Here is an 18,619-nt window from a genome sequence, read left to right as displayed (position 1 = left end):
CCCCCCGCCCCGGGACTCCTGCCCCATCCAACCACCCCTTCTCCCTGACTGCCTCCTAGGGACCCCTGCCCCATCCAATCACGCCTTCTCCCTGACTGCCCTCAGAACCCCTGCCGCCCCATCCAACCTCCCCCCGGGACCCCTGCCCCCATTCAACCCCCCGTTCCCCGCCCTCTGACCACCCTGACTCCTATCCACACCCCTGCCCCCGACCACCCCACCCCCCACAAACTCCCCTCCTCTCTATCCAACATCCCCGCTCCCTGCCCCCTTGCTGTGCTGCCTGGAGCACCGGTAGCTGGAGCCGGCCACGCACCGCGCAGCACCGAGCACCGGGTCAGGCCAGGCTCTGCAACTGCGCTGCCCCAGGAGCTCGCAGCCCCCCCACACAGATCATTCTGCTGGCGGCGCAGTGAGCTGAGGCTGTGGGGGAGGGGAACAGTAGGGGAGGGGTCGGGGGGGCCGCAGGCCATATAGTTTGCCCACCTCTGATTTAGATAGTAAGCTCTCCAGGGCAAGACTGTCTCTCATGAAGAGTTTGTACAGAACCTAACACAACTGGCCCCTGATCTCAACTGTAGTCCCTAGGGACTACTTTAATACAAATTAATAATAATATAAATCAATCATTATTTAAAAGCCACAGCTGGGATTTTTTTTTTTTACCATGCATTATGCATGGTATAATGACTTCATGGTTGCAAACATAAAACTACGATAGATTCCCGCTAACCACTTATATGAAGGATACTGACAGAATTCAGGCAGTTCACTTCCATAAACACAGGCCTTTACCACTTGAGCTTCATTGGCTGCTACTCATTTAGAGATTTTTATAGGTCAGCCACCATAGGGAAACATAGTCACAAGAACTTGAGCAAGTGTGACTCTATTTAGCAAAGAACAACTGTGTATGCGAGCACATAGGCATGTGTGCATTGGCACACACACAAACACACCTGCCAGTATGTTACAATGGATTCAGCATGCCACGTAGAGATTATAGGGAGAGATGGAACACATGGACGGTGATGAGCATTGGTGCTCAAAGCCTTCACAGTGAGAACAGACACAATCCCAGGAGGAAGCAGAACTGCACTCCCATCTTACCGCAAAGTAGTTTATAAAGATTTGCTGTATGTTGAGATCACCCCTTAGATCCTGATCAAATGCCCATTAAAACCAGTGGGAGTGGTTCTATTGCCTTCAATGAGCCCTGGGCTCACCAAATTTCACTTGTCAACAACTGCTGCCCTTACACTGCAGCATGATGATCATTAGGGGCACTCGGCTTCCAAGACCCAACAGTGTTTGCAAAGAGACGAGCTTCTGTTGTAACGTTTTCAGAAACCAAAGAAAGGCAATGCCACGGAATGTCTCTCTCTGAAACCAAGTGAGAGCTGTTCCCCAGCTTCAGCCATCAACTTGCCTCTGCATTCAGTTGTGAGATTACACACCGCTGGGGTGTCTATTTATTTCACGAGATACTCATGCTTCTGATTTCCCTAGGGAAACCTAATGCTGGGAGAGTTTATCTTCCTTCACATCAGAGCTGGAGCATATAAGGATCGTTGTCGGTATCCGCTATTTGTTCAATGACATTTTGACATGATGGCATGTGCGCATTCACCCCGTCTTCATATGAATGCAGAATGTAGGCCAGGCTCAAGGTTTCCTTACAAAAAGAATTTTGTTCTCACTTTAGTTCAGGTTTCCATAAGGTTCCTCAGAGTGCTCAATAATGTGAATGTGTTTGTTTAGTGAGGCAGTCACAAGGACTGGTCAGGATGATGAATAAAGAAATGGGTCAGATCCTTGGGTTGGTGGAAATCAATGCAGTTCCATTGAAGCTGTGCTGATTCAGACCAGCGGGGCATCTGGCTCAGTATGTCTGTATGGATTATTTCTGAGTATTCACAAACCCCATTTGTTTTAATGTTTTATTTCTGTTTAGATCTCTCTGCTCCCTCCCCTCTCTGCCACTTACAGATTCCCCCCTCTCCTGCTCCCTGGCACTGTTACACATGCCAGACCCAGCCATTACTGTCATTCATATAAGAACACTACAGGATCTTCGCACTGAAGAGCTCACAATCGCATTCAGACAAATGCAATGCCCAGGTCACATGTCAGAGGGCATGCAGATATAGGGTCAGATTCTGGGCCTCCCTCCAACCCAGCATACACCATATAAATGGGTTAGCATGCCCTCTCCCACCGTTCACTTCTCCCGGCACTCCAACCTCCTTGCTCTTCACAAAAACGCCATCTCCTGCCACACCACTAACCAGTACCACTTCCCTTAGTGCATGAATAGGATAAGCTCTGAACGCCCAGACCCTTACTCAGCCCCCTACTGCCCACCACCATGTGGCTTCTGCTCCTTCACACAACCAGGTCCTACTCCCACCTCTTATCCCAGTATTCTCCATCTTCTGCTCCCCAACACCTCTCCCTGCTCAATATCAGCTCCTAGCCTTTTAAGTTCTTGCTCTCTGGCATCATCCATCTTAGCTTCTGACCCCCACAGCACCTTAGAATCCTCCCCCCACCACAGATACTATAACCCCCTGTGCAGCTCCTGTCCCCCTACCTCTGCCCAACCTCTAGGTGCTGACTTCTCCCCTTTCAGCTGCTCTTGGGAGCCCGTGGGGGACGGCAGGAGGAATCAAGACAATAGGAGCCTTCTCCAATCCATGCAGATCTAGAGGTGGCCAGCAGGGGAAAGCAGGAGGAAACAGATCTGCCATTTGAGCAATCTGAGGGGATGCAGTGCAGGTGACAGCAGCAGAAACTCTGATTTGGTCTCGGGAATACCGCATGTGTCTTCACGGTTTGCATAGTCCCAAGCTCATCTCTAGGTGCAGTTATGAGGCTCTTGAAGGAGACTTCAAGGGAATTATCTTGATGTGGAATATGAGAGGAAGACAGCGAAGGATTTAGAGGAGAGAGACACATGGACAGAGCAGCAGGAGAGTAAGATGACTGTACCATTAGGGGAGCTTTATTGCTGGTTATGGTTAGTATTTCATGATCACGTCTTACTCCCATACTGTACTGAGAAGAGACTGGAGGGAGGTAAATGAAAAGTGCTAACTGGAGATGTGCAGGTATTCTACTGAGTGAAATCAGCATCTCTCCATGGATACTTGGTGAAACCCGGATACCTGCCAACATGCCATACCCTTACAGCATTCCTGGAAATACTCCTCTAGTTTTGATGATCGCAACGCCTTTTCTTTATGACCTCCCCAAATTCCACCTTTCCAGACTCCAACACTGGCAGAATGCCACAGCCTCATTTCTGACATGAGCCATGAAGAAGGAATACACCCTCATCTTCCAACAACGCTATTGTTTCCCCTTTCATGTCAGAATCCAGTGAATAATTTCTTCTTTGTTTTTAAGCCCATCATAAACTTGCTCCAGCCTCCTTCAAAGACCTTGCCAATCTCTGCTACCCACCTACCTCCCCATATTTGCCTCCTCTCTCATGGACCACTAGAGCTGGCTAATTCTCAGAACAATGAATTAGTCAAATACGTTATTCAGTGACAAGCAGCCAATTTAATCAAGCAGTGTGTTCAATTAATAGTATTAAACCAGCTCTATCAGCCCACCCTAAATATACCTTTTCACCCCCACTGCAACTATTTATTATTTTAGGCTGGTATTTCCAAAGTGGCTTAAAGGAGTTAGGTACTCTGATCTCATTGAAATGTAATGGGTGTTGGATGCCTAAAACCCTTAGGCTCCTTTGGAAATCCCAGACTGACTTTTTAAAAAATAGTTAGCATGAGAGATGCTATTAACAGAACAAAATTCTACCATATTGTGCACGGTCTAAGAAATGTGTCACTGACATCACAGCCACGACAAACCTCTATCTGCAGTGATGTCACATCATTCAGAAAGGACCAAGCAGACAGTCAAAGGAATTAGGTTTAAATAAGAATAGACTTGAGGCCAGAAACAAGGCTAGATGTAAAGACATGCCCTGGGAGACATCGAAGGGAGTTTAAGGACTCGCCCCTTTCATGATTGCTAAACACAGTGTGAGTCATGTGCAGAGAAGATTTCCAACTCTTAACTGCTTTCCCATTGCCAAAATTAGCAGGCATGTCCTGACAAACCACTGATTTCACAGGAACATTCCCTTTAAAAAGTGGCACAGAAGGGAAGGCACAGAACTAAGAGCAGAGAAGTTGAACAAACCTCACTTTGTGTGTTTTGGGGCAAGAGGTCAGGATTTTTAAAGGGCACCCAGAGAGATTCCAGCCCTTTTTTGGTAGAAGATCATCTTGGGGGTATGATGTTCATGAATTTATTTTGATTTATAATTTATCTAGGAAAAAACACACCTGTCCCAAGCTATAGGCACTTCTATGATTAATTAAAATTACAATTTAATCAAACCAAACCAGCAGTGTGAACCAGAATATAATAATAAAGTGGAAGCAGACCCACACAATACCCCATCTCACCCACAAGCAGCAGCCCCTGTCATCCCTGTCCCTCCCCAAAAGGGCTGACAGTGGGATTGTCAAAAGCACCCATGAGAGTTCTGAATCTCATGAACAGTCAGCAGGAGCTAGTAACTAACTTAGGCTCCCCTGAAAATTCTAGACTTGGTAAAGGGATCATCCGTATATGGCACCCTGAAGGCCAACAGGTGAAAGCTATTAAAGGTTGGGGGGGAGTAAGGTCCAAATCTGAGAGTCCATCCAGAGGATTTCCACCTAGACTCTACACTGATGCTTCCACTAACTGGAAGCTGATCAAGATTTTTCCCCAACTCCAACAGCATAGGTGGACACCCACTATCAGCCCACAGGTGGTAATGATCACTCCCTGACACTGGCACATTTCTAGCTGCCTTGCCCCAATATGACCCCCAAAAGAGCAATGTGCTCTGTCCCACAGCAAGCTGAGTACTCTGGCCGTAATCCAGCAAACATCTTAAGCATGTGAGCAATCCCATGGGACTCGGCACCTTGCAGGATAGAGTTGCATGAGCATGGAGCCAATAAACATGTGGGTTAGCCACACGGCTGTCATGATAGCCACGTAACTTATTCAGAAAGTTTGTCACCCATAAGGCTATTAAAGTCATTGAGCAGTCTCAGTCCCTACATCCCACCTTGGTGAAAAGGCCCCAGAGGCTTCTTGGTTTCAAGGGACATCACTCGTTTTAGTGCCAAAGTCACCCCTCACTTCTATTGTTAAAAAATACACCAGAAGCAAAGAATCATGAAACAGAGGCTACAGAAAGCCTTCTGTACACTAAAGAAAGGGATTTTACAGAACTAAAAATATTTTTACAGAATAATTTGTGTGTCCCTCATTTCTGGTCACTTTCACACACCTCACCCCACATTTGAGCCCTGGCAGGCTGAGGTGTGTGGTGGGGAACAACTTCAGCTCACACAGAGACTTTGCAATGCAGCCAAGAAATCACTTCACCAGGCCTAGTCCCAGCTTCACTCCACCCTGGGACACTGGATTCAATCCATCTGTGAGGTGAGAAACTACCTATATTTAAGACTGAATAAACAGCGTGGCCATAATGCCATGACCTCACTGATCCCCCTTTAGCCTCATGCTACACAAAATATTCACCCAACATTAACTGTAACGGGCACCAACTGTGGTAAACCAAAGCAATGACATCAAATCAGGTTTCAGTAAAACACAAGCAAGATCCGTGGCCTCAGTTAAATCTGGACCGTCCACACCTTATTAACCCTTAACCTCATTTAACAGCATAAACAACATCCCAACCTTTTAAAAGTTAACTACTGGCAAAAACCAATGGTGGTATCTCAATTCCAGTTTAGGCCAAACTCATAACTTCTCCCTGCACTGTCTCCCCTCGCCAATGATCCCCACCTCAGGCCCTCATAGCACCAGCCCCACTACAGTAGCTATTGAAGGTATGTAGCTGCTAAAGTTGGCTGAATAAGGACAAGGAATTCAAGGGTGTGCTGCAAAAGCCATCTCGGCAAATCCCTCAGTCCCCAGGAAGCACACAATTGCATCACCACCATCGCTAAGCCCTCCCTTCTTGTGAGCGTCTCGTCTTTGGCGAAAGTGTTAATAGAAGCAGGTGTGGTCAGGAATGACCTGGGAGATCAGAGAATGACTGAACCATGACTCATGCCTCGTCCCGGCCCAGAACTGACCAGTCTGCATCTTAAATACCGTACATCACTCTAACGTGCATTGCAATGGCACCAGAACCAGGAAACAATGGACACCACTGCTGACCGCGCATGTCTTCATACTCACACTCAGCAGGAGGCCCTTGTTTTCTTTGATGGCACCTATACAGCCGACGAAGCCGATGATCATGACAAAAGTCCCTGTGACAATCAGCAGGTTGGCAGCCGACAGGGATGGGAAAGAAGAGGAGAGGGTAGCAAAGTTCCCTTGGGTAACAGCCAGCCAGATACCAACTCCAAGGATCCCGCAGCCTCCCAGCTGGGAAAACAAAGAAACTCCGTCAGAGCATCCTTTATTAGTATAATTTTTATCATCTATATCACAGTAGTCTCTAGAGGTCCCATTGTACTAGGCCCTGTATATACACACACACACACACACACACACACACACACACACACACAGAGTAAGAGATCATTCCTCCCCTAAACTGCTTTCAGACTAAATACAACAAGACAAAGGGTGGAGGAAAGAATCAGTATTATCCCCATTTTACTGATGGGGAAACTCAGGCACGATGATGTGACCTGATTAAGACATGCTGCGTCTGTGGCAGAGTCAGAACCCAGATCTCCTGAGTCTCAGTCCAGTGTCCTAACCACAAGGGCAACCTCTTCTTCCTTCCTTCTCTGAGGGAAAAGCAGGCACTCTGGGAGGCAAGGGTGAAACTCCCATAATTTCTGGTCTGGTTGTGGGCCAAAATATCCCCAGGCACTATTTAGGCAGCTCAGAGAACTGCACATAAAGTAGTGTGTGCTACACCCCCTCTGCCTCTTACCCATGACACACAATCTCCCACTCCTGGTATGCCGCATACATCAAGGCTTGCAAGAGGGACTGCATAGTGCTCCTTATGGCTATCCTAGGCAGTGCCTGTCCTAGGGAAATTCTCCATGGCCAATTAAGGGGGGAGGGTTACCGCATACAGGGGCTGTAGTGGGAGAAAGGATCCCTCCACTAGTATTGCAAATAATGACACTGATCACCCGTATTGTGGCTTAGTTACTTTGATAATTCAATGCTCAGCAGAGAACTTGAAGACTCCTTAGGCTGGTCTAAAACAGGACCAAGTGAGAAGCAATAGTACACGGTTCCCCAGATACATAAAAAGTGGAACGGCTGCACTAAGGTGTGGGCAGGCTCCACCACAAAAACAACATCTAGGGTGGCTATATTCACTGGGACTTTTTAAAAAATGTGTTCATTTATCAGCCTGCTGTTTATAATTGTGAGAAAGCCCACAGAACTGTAGCAATTCAAGTAAAGCTGTGAAATTAAATAGACTTAAACAAAGGGGATTTCATTTGATAATAGTCCCACAGCAGAGCATCACTTAGGTTTCTTTCAGTCTCTCTCTTTAAAATAACTGATTTTTTATTGAGTTTTATAATTGCACTTTATTATCTAAAATCAATTAAAGGCTGGGAAGGAAACCATGTTCACATAGTAATAAGTCACATGTGTCATTCTCTTTCAGATGCATATCAATTAAATGTCTGCATAAAGTGGGTGAACATAAGGCAAATCATGAACTAGGAAAGGAAAGAGAAAGAGCTAGCCGCAAACTCGGGCATTAGACCTCAGAAATGAAAGAGAGAAAAAAATCCAAGGAAACTGCAAAGTAATCACTCAGTTTGTATAACTCTAATCAGTTATTTAGGGCTGGATTGTGCACCTGCGCTGCCCCCATCCCCTCTGAGAGCCAGCGCAAAGCCACACAGCTCAAGGCAAGGCTGAGGAAAGGTGCACAGACTGCACCATCTTTTAGTATGTTTTAGCTTGTTCCCTCAATTGCTCCCCAACATCTTTGGCAGGGTGGTAAAGGGCTGCGGCAATACCTCACACCAGCCCCATGAGATCAGCCGATTGTCATATAGAGGAAATAGTCCTTGTGTTTCCTTCAAACATAGGGACTACAATTGTCCTTATGTGGGATGCCTGCATGTCAAACAGCTTCTTATGCTCCAAAAGATTTAGAAAACCTGACCTACAAGCAGAGGTTAAAAAAACAGGCCTTTTAAGTTCAGAGACAAGACGACGGGGGGGGGGGAGGGTGATAAGTCTTCCAATATTTTAAGGGCTGTTATAAAGAGGACTGTGACCAATTGTTCTCCATGTCCACTGAAGGTAGGACAAGAACCAATGGGCTTAATCTGCAGCAAGGGAGATTTAGGTTAGATATTAGGAAACACTTTCCAATGACAAGGGTAGTTAAGCTCTGGAATAGGCTTCCAAGGGAGGTTGGGGAGTCCCCATCATCGGAAGCTTTTAAAAACAAGTTGGACAAACATCTGTCAGGGATGGTCTAGGTTAACTTGGTCCTGCCACAGCACAAGGGGCTGGACTTAATGACTTCTCAAGGTCCCTTCCAGCCCTACATTTGTATGATTCTATCTCCTGCCACACATCTTGCACAAGAGCCAGGGACAATTCAGCCCATATGATTCCCACAATTATATACAATATATGTACACACTAACCAATCCATGCATCATGCGGTCACTGCCAAGATTTCCAAAGAGGTGTAGTTTAACTAAACAATTTGTTTAAGTGTTCATGCTTCAGGTACCATCCTTCCCCTTAGTCATTGTTTAGTGCGCTTCAAGGAGCAATGAAAATAAGCAAAGGAAACAACAGCTTAAGAAAAATCTCTTAAGCATAAACGTCTATTATACTGTGGAACAGCATCTACAGAGAATCCCAAGGCTGGAATCAGCTACAACTGGACTGGTCAAAACAACTGAAATACACTCTCAGGACATTCCTGCCCTAGCAGGGAAAATAGGCGCAAATACCCCATAGCTTTTTCTTTCTCCCCAATTTCTATGATTCTATACCTCAGAATCAGCCTCTGAGCACTGGGCACAACAAGGCTACACAAATGTCTCAATTAGGCAGTAACGAGTGCAAATCCCCAGGAGCACCGGAGGTATCCATTTGCAATCCATTTAGCTATTATCTTTAATACAGTGCTTATGAAATTCCAAAGCACCAATAAAATGCAGCATATGTCATCCCCGTATCAGAGTCCTTATCATTGTTATTTTGTTGCCTTGACTGATACGGAATGTATATGACTGTACTTTGTAATCTGCATGAAGTGCGTCTCACTAGTAAGCATTATTATTCATGCGGCAGCTGAAAGATTTGATTGCAGCAACCATTCCAGCATCACCTCTTAAATTCTTTGCCATATGAAGGGCATAAAGCTATACGAAGTCCTTCCAACACCATTGCCCCTAGGATCCTAGATTTCCCCAAAGACACCTCTAGCATCAGACATTTAGTTATGAGTACATTGATCCTGCTCTCAAAAATCACTCCACACCAACGCATGTTCAAACAGAAGCACGTGTACATGCAAATGCTGGGGTTTGCGGGTGTACCCATTTAGTCCAGAGCTGAAAACTTAAGGCCAGTTTGTCAGCCCATGTAGATCACCATAGCTCCGTTAACTTCAATAGAGCTACATCAATTTATACGAGCTGACGATCAGGCACAGAGGCTTTAGACGTCTAAAAGGAAAAGTTGATTAACCAAAGCTGGCAGTCTGGAGAAAATCTCACCAGCATTCCAGTGTCTTGGGAATGACTCTTTCAGCAATAGGCCCAACTAACTCACTCTGACCCACAACAGGGGATTTCACAAAGCCCTTCTCATGGGAAATGACAACAGTGCCCAATCCTTCTGACTCCAGTTATGCTCATTCCTCCCACATTCCAAACCGTTCCCCGCTTAGAGTGCCCCACATCAAAACCACAACATGGCAATCTCTGTCCTGAAAGGCAGGGACTCCCTTTAGAGCTAAGCAATGCAGCTCTTTTAGGCCCTGATTCCACAAGGCACATAAGCACACTCTCTATTCATGAAAGCACTTAGGTATATGCTTAATTTTAAGCATGCATTTATGTTTCCTTGACTTCAGCAGCACTTAAGCATTTGCTTATGCACTTTTCTGAACAGGACCCTAAGGGTCTGATCCAAAGCTCAGCCCTGGTCTACACTAGGACTTTAGGTCGAATTTAGCAGCGTTAAATCGATTTAAACCTGCACCCGTCCACACAGTGAAGCCCTTTATTTCGACTTAAAGGGCTCTTAAAATCGATTTCCTTACTCCACCCCTGACAAGTGGATTAGCGCTTAAATCGACGTTCCCAGCTCGAATTTGGGGTACTGTGGACACAATTCGATGGTATTGGCCTCCGGGAGCTATCCCAGAGTGCTCCATTCTGACCGCTCTGGACAGCACTCTCAACTCAGATGCACTGGCCAGGTAGACAGGAAAAGAACCGCGAACTTTTGAATCTCATTTCCTGTTTGGCCAGCGTGGCAAGCTGCAGGTGACCATGCAGAGCTCATCAGCACAGGTGACCATGATGGAGTCCCAGAATCGCAAAAGAGCTCCAGCATGGACCGAACGGGAGGTACGGGATCTGATCGCTGTTTGGGGAGAGGAATCCGTGCTATCAGAACTCCGTTCCAGTTTTCGAAATGCCAAAACCTTTGTGAAAATCTCCCAGGGCACGAAGGACAGAGGCCATAACAGGGACCCGAAGCAGTGCCGTGTGAAACTGAAGGAGCTGAGGCAAGCCTACCAGAAAACCAGAGAGGCGAACAGCCGCTCTGGGTCAGAGCCCCAAACATGCCGCTTCTATGATGAGCTGCATGCCATTTTAGGGGGTTCAGCCACCACTACCCCAGCCGTGTTGTTTGACTCCTTCAATGGAGATGGAGGCAATACGGAAGCAGGTTCTGGGGACGAAGAAGATGAGGAGGAGGAGGAGGTTGTAGATAGCTCACAGCAAGCAAGCGGAGAAACCGGTTTTCCCGACAGCCAGGAACTGTTTCTCACCCTAGACCTGGAGCCAGTACCCCCCGAACCCACCCAAGGCTGCCTCCTGGACCCAGCAGGCGGAGAAGGGACCTCTGGTGAGTGTACCTTTTAAAATGCTATACATGGTTTAAAAGCAAGCATGTGAAAGGATTACTTTGCCCTGGTATTTGCGGTTCTCCTAGATGTAGTCCTAAAGCCTTTGCAAAAGGTTTCTGGGGAGGGCAGCCTTATTTCGTCCTTCATGGTAGGACACTTTTATCACTCCAGGCCAGTAACACATACTCAGGAATCACTGTAGAACAAAGCATTGCAGTGTATGTTTGCTGGCATTCAACCAAAATCCGTTCTTTCTCTCTCTGTGTTATCCTCAGGAGAGTGAGATATAATTCATGGTCACCTGGTTGAAATAGGGTGCTTTTCTTCAGGGACACATTCCTGCTGTGCTGTTTGCCTGTGGCTGAACAGAAATGTTCCCCGCTGTTAGCCACGGGGAGGGGGGAGGGTTGAGGGGGTAGTCACGCGGTGGGAGGAGGCAAAATGCGACCTTGTAACGAAAGCACATGTGCTATGTATGTAATGTTAACAGCAAGGTTTACCCTGAAAGAGTGTAGCGACTGTTTTATAAAATGTGTCTTTTTAAATACCGCTGTCCCTTTTTTTTTCTCCACCAGCTGGATGTGTTTCAATGATCACAGGATCTTCTCCTTCCCAGAGGCTAGTGAAGCTTAGAAAGAAAAAAAAACGCACTCGAGATGAAATGTTCTCTGAGCTAATGCTGTCCTCCCACACTGACAGAGCACAGACGAATGCGTGGAGGCAAATAATGTCAGAGTGCAGGAAAGCACAAAATGACCGGGAGGAGAGGTGGAGGGCTGAAGAGAGTAAGTGGCGGGCAGAAGACAGGGCTGAAGCTCAAATGTGGCGGCAGCGTGATGAGAGAAGGCAGGATTCAATGCTGAGGCTGCTGCAGGACCAAACCAGAATGCTCCAGTGTATGGTTGAGCTGCAGCAAAGGCAGCTGGAGCACAGACTGCCACTGCTGCCCCTCTGTAACCAACCGCCCTCCTCCCCAAGTTCCATAGCCTCCACACCCAGACGCCCAAGAACGCGGTGGGGGGGCCTCCGGCCAACCAGCGACTCCACAACAGAGGATTGCCCAAAAAAAAGAAGGCTGTCATTCAATAAATTTTAAAGTTGTAAACTTTTAAAGTGCTGTGCTTAAAGTGCTGTGTGGCATTTTCCTTCCCTCCTCCACCACCCCTCCTGGGATACCTTGGTAGTCATCCCCCTATTTGTGTGATGAATGAATAACGAATGCATGACTGTGAAGCAGCAATGACTTTATTGCCTCTGCAAGCGGTGATTAAAGGGAGGAGGGGAGGGTGGTTAGCTTACAGGGAAGTAGAGTGAACCAAGGGGCGGGGGGTTTCATCAAGGAGAAACAAACAGAACTTTCACACTGTAGCCTGGCCAGTCATGAAACTGGTTTTCAAAGCTTCTCTGATGCGTACCGCGCCCTCCTGAGCTCTTTTAACTGCCCTGGTGTCTGGCTGCGCGTAACCAGCAGCCAGGCGATTTGCCTCAATCTCCCACCCCGCCATAAACGTCTCCCCCTTACTCTCACAGATATTGTGGAGCACACAGCAAGCAGTAATAACAGTGGGAATATTGGTTTCGCTGAGGTCTAAGCGAGTCAGTAAACTGCGCCAGCGCGCCTTTAAACGTCCAAATGCACATTCTACCACCATTCTGCACTTGCTCAGCCTGTAGTTGAACAGCTCCTGACTACTGTCCAGGCTGCCTGTGTACGGCTTCATGAGCCATGGCATTAAGGGGTAGGCTGGGTCCCCAAGGATACATATAGGCATTTCAATGTCCCCAACAGTTATTTTCTGGTCTGGGAAGAAAGTCCCTTCCTGCAGCTTTTGAAACAGACCAGAGTTCCTGAAGATGCGAGCGTCATGCACCTTTCCCGGCCATCCCACGTTGATGTTGGTGAAACGTCCCTTGTGATCCACCAGAGCTTGCAGCACTATTGAAAAGTACCCCTTGCGGTTTATGTACTCGGCGGCTTGGTGCTCCGGTGCCAAGATAGGGATATGGGTTCCGTCTATAGCCCCACCACAGTTAGGGAATCCCATTGCAGCAAAGCCATCCACTATGACCTGCACATTTCCCAGGGTCACTACCCTTGATATCAGCAGATCTTTGATTGCGTGAGCTACTTGCATCACAGCAGCCCCCACAGTAGATTTGCCCACTCCAAATTGATTCCCAACTGACCGGTAGCTGTCTGGCGTTGCAAGCTTCCACAGGGCTATCGCCACTCGCTTCTCAACTGTGAGGGCTGCTCTCATCCTGGTATTCATGCGCTTCAGGGCAGGGGAAAGCAAGTCACAAAGTTCCATGAAAGTGCCCTTACGCATGCGAAAGTTTCGCAGCCACTGGGAATCGTCCCAGACCTGCAACACTATGCGGTCCCACCAGTCTGTGCTTGTTTCCCGAGCCCAGAATCGGCGTTCCACAGCATGAACCTGCCCCATTAGCACCATGATGCATGCATTGGCAGGGCCCATGCTTTCAGAGAAATCTGTGTCCATGTCCTGATCACTCACGGGACCGCGCTGACGTCGCCTCCTCGCCCGGTATCGCGTTGCCATGTTCTGGTGCTGCATATACTGCTGGATAATGCGTGTGGTGGTTGATGTGCTCCTAATTGCCAAAATGAGCTCAGCGGCCTCCATGCTTGCCTTGGTATGGCGTCCGCACAGAAAGAAGGCGCGGAACGATTGTCTGCCGTTGCTCTGACGGAGGGAGGGGCGACTGACGACACGGCTTACAGGGTTGGCTTCAGGGAGCTAAAATCAACAAAGGGTGTGCCTGTACATCAAGGAGTATTTCAGGCAGGACTGCACGGAGGGTTCCAATAAGAAATGGTGCACCAAAGTTATCGTTGTTATTGGAACAAGGAGGTTAGCCTGGCCTCTGATTGATACATGGCTAGATTAACCTCGCTGCGCCTTCTCTGTGACTGACTGCAGTGTGATCTAGACAGGGGAGGAGGAAAATGAGTCCAAAACAAATCTGGTCTATGTCTTGTTCTGACCCACTCCATCGATCCTTTACATCTTTGGCTGGCAGCAGACAAAAAAGGCGCGAAATGATTGTCTGCCCTTGCTTTCACGGGGGGAGGGAGGGTGGGAACGGGGTCCTGGCGATATGTACCCAGAACCACCCGCGACAATGTTTTAGCCCCATCAGGCATTGGGATATCAACCCAGAATTCCAATGGGCAGCGGAGACTGCGGGAACTGTGGGATAGCTACCCACAGTGCAACGCTCCAGAAGTCGACGCTTGCCTCGGTACTGTGGAAGCGCTCCGCCGAGTTAATGCACTTAATGCACTTAGAGCATTTTCTGTGGGGACACACACACTCGAATATATAAAACCGATTTAAAAAAAACCGACTTCTATAAATTCGACCTAATTTCGTAGTGTAGACATACCCTCACTGATGTCAATGGGAGTCTTCCAGTGGGCTTTGAGTCTGGTCCCAAGTGACCAAATGGACCGTTGCTAAGCAACTTGAGATACACTGGCCCTTACCATTCTCTGAGCACAAGCGGCTGCCTCTGCCATCCTGTGGATTTGAGAGACCTTGTTTATTTACATTATAGATTTTGGAACAAAGAGAGACTAACGTAGAAGTTTTGTTGCAGTTGATTCCCTGCTGCCTGCCTGTCTGTTTTGATTTCTACTTGACATCTAAGGAGCTGCAATTTATGGATAATTTTACTCTGTTATTTATGTTGTTCTTTTCCTCCTGGTTTGTGCCAAACACTTGGAGGAAGAGTGATGAGATGATAGCTCTTGACAGCTTTCAGGGATTGCTGTGATGTGAAATAAAACAAAAACAAAATCACTAACAGGGCTGCTTTTATCAGCTTTCCTGTGTCCAAGAAGGCTCCAAAATTGTCATGGCTAAAGGAGACACTAATCACTGAAACAAAAGAGCAGCAGAAAGACTGTGGAAGTGGTGTGATATATTGGCAAATAAATATAAGCCCGTATTGAGTTCATGTGGCAGATGAGAGACAGAACTTGCTTATCAAAGATGACGCCATATGCCAGATTTCTGATTATGGCTTCACTCATTCTCCTTTGAATTAAAAATTATACCTGACACTGGGACCCAGGAGATTTGGGTTCAATTCTTGGCTCTGCCACACACTTCCTGCTGGGAATCTTAGACAAGTCGCTTGATCTCTCTGTGCTGTAGTTTGCCAGCTGTAAACTGGGGATGACAATCCTGCCGATGACAAGTACAACTAGGCCTTGATCTTGGCTGGGCTTTCTAGGCACTACTATAATACACATAATAAAGCATTTCACAAAGATTAGCTAACCTCCACAACACCCCAAGTGGAATAGAGATTATTACTACCTAGTTATTATCCTCAAGGGTAACCTTTGAAGAGAGAGGTTAAATGATATAACCGTGGTCCAAGGGTCAGTAGCAGACCTAGGAAGGAAATGAAGGGGCTTAAATCTACTCTCATTTACCCCACGAGAAAATCCAGAGAAACTCCACTGAACAAAATTTCACCAGTGTAAATCTGGCTGTGTATGTGATCAGACATGTCCTAGGAGTCCCGACTCTCACTTCCTGTGCTCAAATGGCTAGACAACACCTTCTTCCAATAGTCCCGGCCACGAGATCTCAGCCATCCTTGGACCAGGAATGCATAATTACTAACTTCACCCAGGTGGCAGGCACCAATCTTCAGTGTGGCTTACTCGCCAGATCTCAGCTGAGAGACATGGTACCAAATTGGGCTCTGATAATTATGTCTCTCAGTTTTTAACAATGCCTTGCATGAGAGAACATGCTGTGGTCTCTTCACTGTGTGTTGCTAAACTAATAATAGAATTTAACTCTTTGTGTGCCTGCAGCCCACAGCCCACAATAGGTCCTTGGAAGCAGCATACATATTAGGACTAGATGAACAGTAAGTATCTAGCCTAGTTCAGGAGCTATAGGGTTTGCAATGCCTGTAGAGAGACACCTATGTTTTAATACAAAATAGGCCCACTGTTAAAAAAAATGGCTAATGCTGCTGGGAGACTCCACATATCAAACTGTGGGCCCAGTTCACCAATCCAACCCACGTACATTAGGTACCAATTATGCTGAAGTCAGTGGAGTTCTAGGGAAGCGCATTGAGCCTGCGAGAAAGGAGAATTAGGCCCCGCGTGTCGCGTGTTTGTGCAGGGAGTCTTGCATGCTGTGTAAACTGCAAGAACAAAGAGAAAATGGTTTAAGTGTTCTCCTTTTGTGCATAAGCAAAAATAGAAGGAAGAGCTCAATAGCTATGTCTGTACCAGGCTCCTCCGAGTTGGCTCCAACTGCACTCATTCCCTGGCCTCTTTGAAGGGAACCAGAGATGTATGATAATCAGTTGTAGGAGGAGCAAATACTAAAAAAAATCAGTAAGAAGTCCCTTTTCTTGACACCCGCTTCCCCCGCTTTCCTTTTCCTCTTAAAATAGCAGAGAGCAGTTTCTTGCCTGGAGCCTTAGCATATGCCCAGCCAAAACCCCTCTCTTGAGGTGCATGCACAATCAGAAACTAGAAGCATCTATGTTAAATTTATATGACACTAAAAGGACCACCTCATCCCAACTGAGAGACTCCCCCCTCTCAGTTTAGACCCTCAGGAACATCCACAGCAGGACATACAGAAGACAAATAGACTCAGCTTCTGTCAGGAGCAAAGTCCAGAGTGAAGAGCCGTCCACTGAACATGCCCAGCACTCAGCCCACAATTATGTAAGCATAGGGACTTTCACTTGTCCAGCAGGTTCAACTACCTGGCTAAAATGCTGGGAGAAAAGTGCTCCCTGAAATAATCAGCACCATAACTAATAACAATGAACACACCTAGAAACAAACTGGCAGCTAGTGCATTCTCTAGTGAACCAGAGTCCTGTGTTCCCTGCAAGACGCACTGCTAAGTAAGGGCTGGATTGAAATCTTGTAATCCATCCTGAGGAAGGAACCACAGTTCCCTAGGAGCAGAGCCCAGCATATTGTGACTCAGAGTCACAGTCCCTTCCCTGCTTCCCCCATGCTCTTGGGGTAGCGAAGTCATTTCTGTCAGCCCTTTTGCAGGCATAAGTTGCTCCCCCTCTGCGCCAGCTCTGGTGCATGGACTGTTGCATTGCATAGGGGTGGAACCAAATCTCTACCCGCATCCTGGCCATAGCCACCCACTCCTTGCCAACCTGCAGAAGAGAGAACACAACAGTCTGGTGGCAACTGCTCTCCCTGCTGCATAGGTTTCAGTGATGGGGGTAGACCATGCAACAGAATAAGTGGGATCTTTATGTCCCTTCCTCCCCTGCATAGGAATGCAGCAGGGTTTATAACTGAGCCCTACGTACGCAGGTGCATTCAGTACCAGCTGAAGTTTCCAAGTGGTCTTCAACTTTAGTTCCACGTACCGTGCACAGTTTACTCTGGTGGTGACAAAGGCATGGACAGTTATAGCAAGGTTCAAAACTAAAAGTAGCATCTCACTAACCAAGCAAAGATGAAATCTCTCTCTCGCTCTCAGACACACACACAAACACTCACTTTGGGTGGAAAAATGGCCTGTAGAATAATTCTAATGGGTTAGAAAATAAATTATTCAGACTTCAATGCATACATTTAAAATTGATCTTACAGCATTGTAAACAAAGTAATCCCAAGCAACCCCAGATACACGCATGCATCTGGAGGAATTAATTCTGCAGCTACAGCTACTCGCTTACAATATAGAGGGAGAAATTGCCTCATTGTTCATCATAATGGCCCTGGTGTCCCTAAGTGATTTTTTATTGGTTTTATTGCATAGAAAATGCATCTAATCAAGGATTTTCATGTTGTATCTGATTAGGATCAGCACACCCTACCTCATCGTTTAGACAGACGTTCTTTTGCATTTAAAAAAAAGTCAACTGATATTGGCCATACATTACACTCAGATTATTTGGTTTTGCAGTAAAACTAATTCACATATTATTATTTCTGTTTATAAACTAACAGGCGAATCATGTTAGCCTCTTAGAATCACACTGGCTATAAAGTAATTTCCTATATGCATAAGCTATTACCACTTTAATTACAAAGCAGAATAAAAGTAATGTCATAGTATTAACATTGTTAGTAATAGTTATTGGCCTAAATAAAGTAAGGCATACCTAAGCTATTGTTCCTCTTATTCCTCCAACAGCTCTGGGGTGTCAAACAGACATATTCAAAAGAAATGAGAACCCTTCATTATAAAACAGCTTCTTCCACTATGCTGATCACAGCTCGTTATAGAAGTACATGTGGGGGACCTGCTAGCGGTTCATCCAGATGAGCTGACACTTTAGAGGTTACCTATTATGGAAGAGTAAGGGTTTGAGGCGGGGGCACACATAACTGACTAGCTCTTCCCTTTGGGAAATGGAGTTCAAATCAGCAATTAATCACATGGGGATTATGTCGGGTGGAGTAAGTGAGAGAGCCTTGGG

General features: G+C 46.6%; 1 protein-coding gene across 9 annotated transcripts in view; it reads right to left on the bottom strand.

Annotated features, from left to right (window-relative positions):
- Positions 1 to 18,619, bottom strand: part of TSPAN4 (tetraspanin 4) — a 658,755-nt gene that overhangs the window by 88,343 nt on the left and 551,793 nt on the right. For all 9 annotated transcript variants that reach the window (XR_014712218.1, XM_084632554.1, XM_084632553.1 and 6 more), the window contains one exon: positions 6,289 to 6,480. Coding sequence is in view for 8 of the 9 variants with exons in the window: in XM_084632554.1 (XP_084488680.1) it covers positions 6,289 to 6,480 (192 nt within the window). In the remaining variant the exon portion in view is untranslated. The remainder of the gene's footprint in view (positions 1 to 6,288; positions 6,481 to 18,619) is intronic.

The sequence above is a fragment of the Lepidochelys olivacea genome, assembly GCF_965140295.1.
Source record: "Lepidochelys olivacea isolate rLepOli2 genome assembly, chromosome: 6".
NCBI classification, from domain to species: domain Eukaryota; kingdom Metazoa; phylum Chordata; order Testudines; family Cheloniidae; genus Lepidochelys; species Lepidochelys olivacea.
Note: the sequence above shows the minus strand (reverse complement) of the source record. Positions and strands in the feature narration are given on the sequence as shown.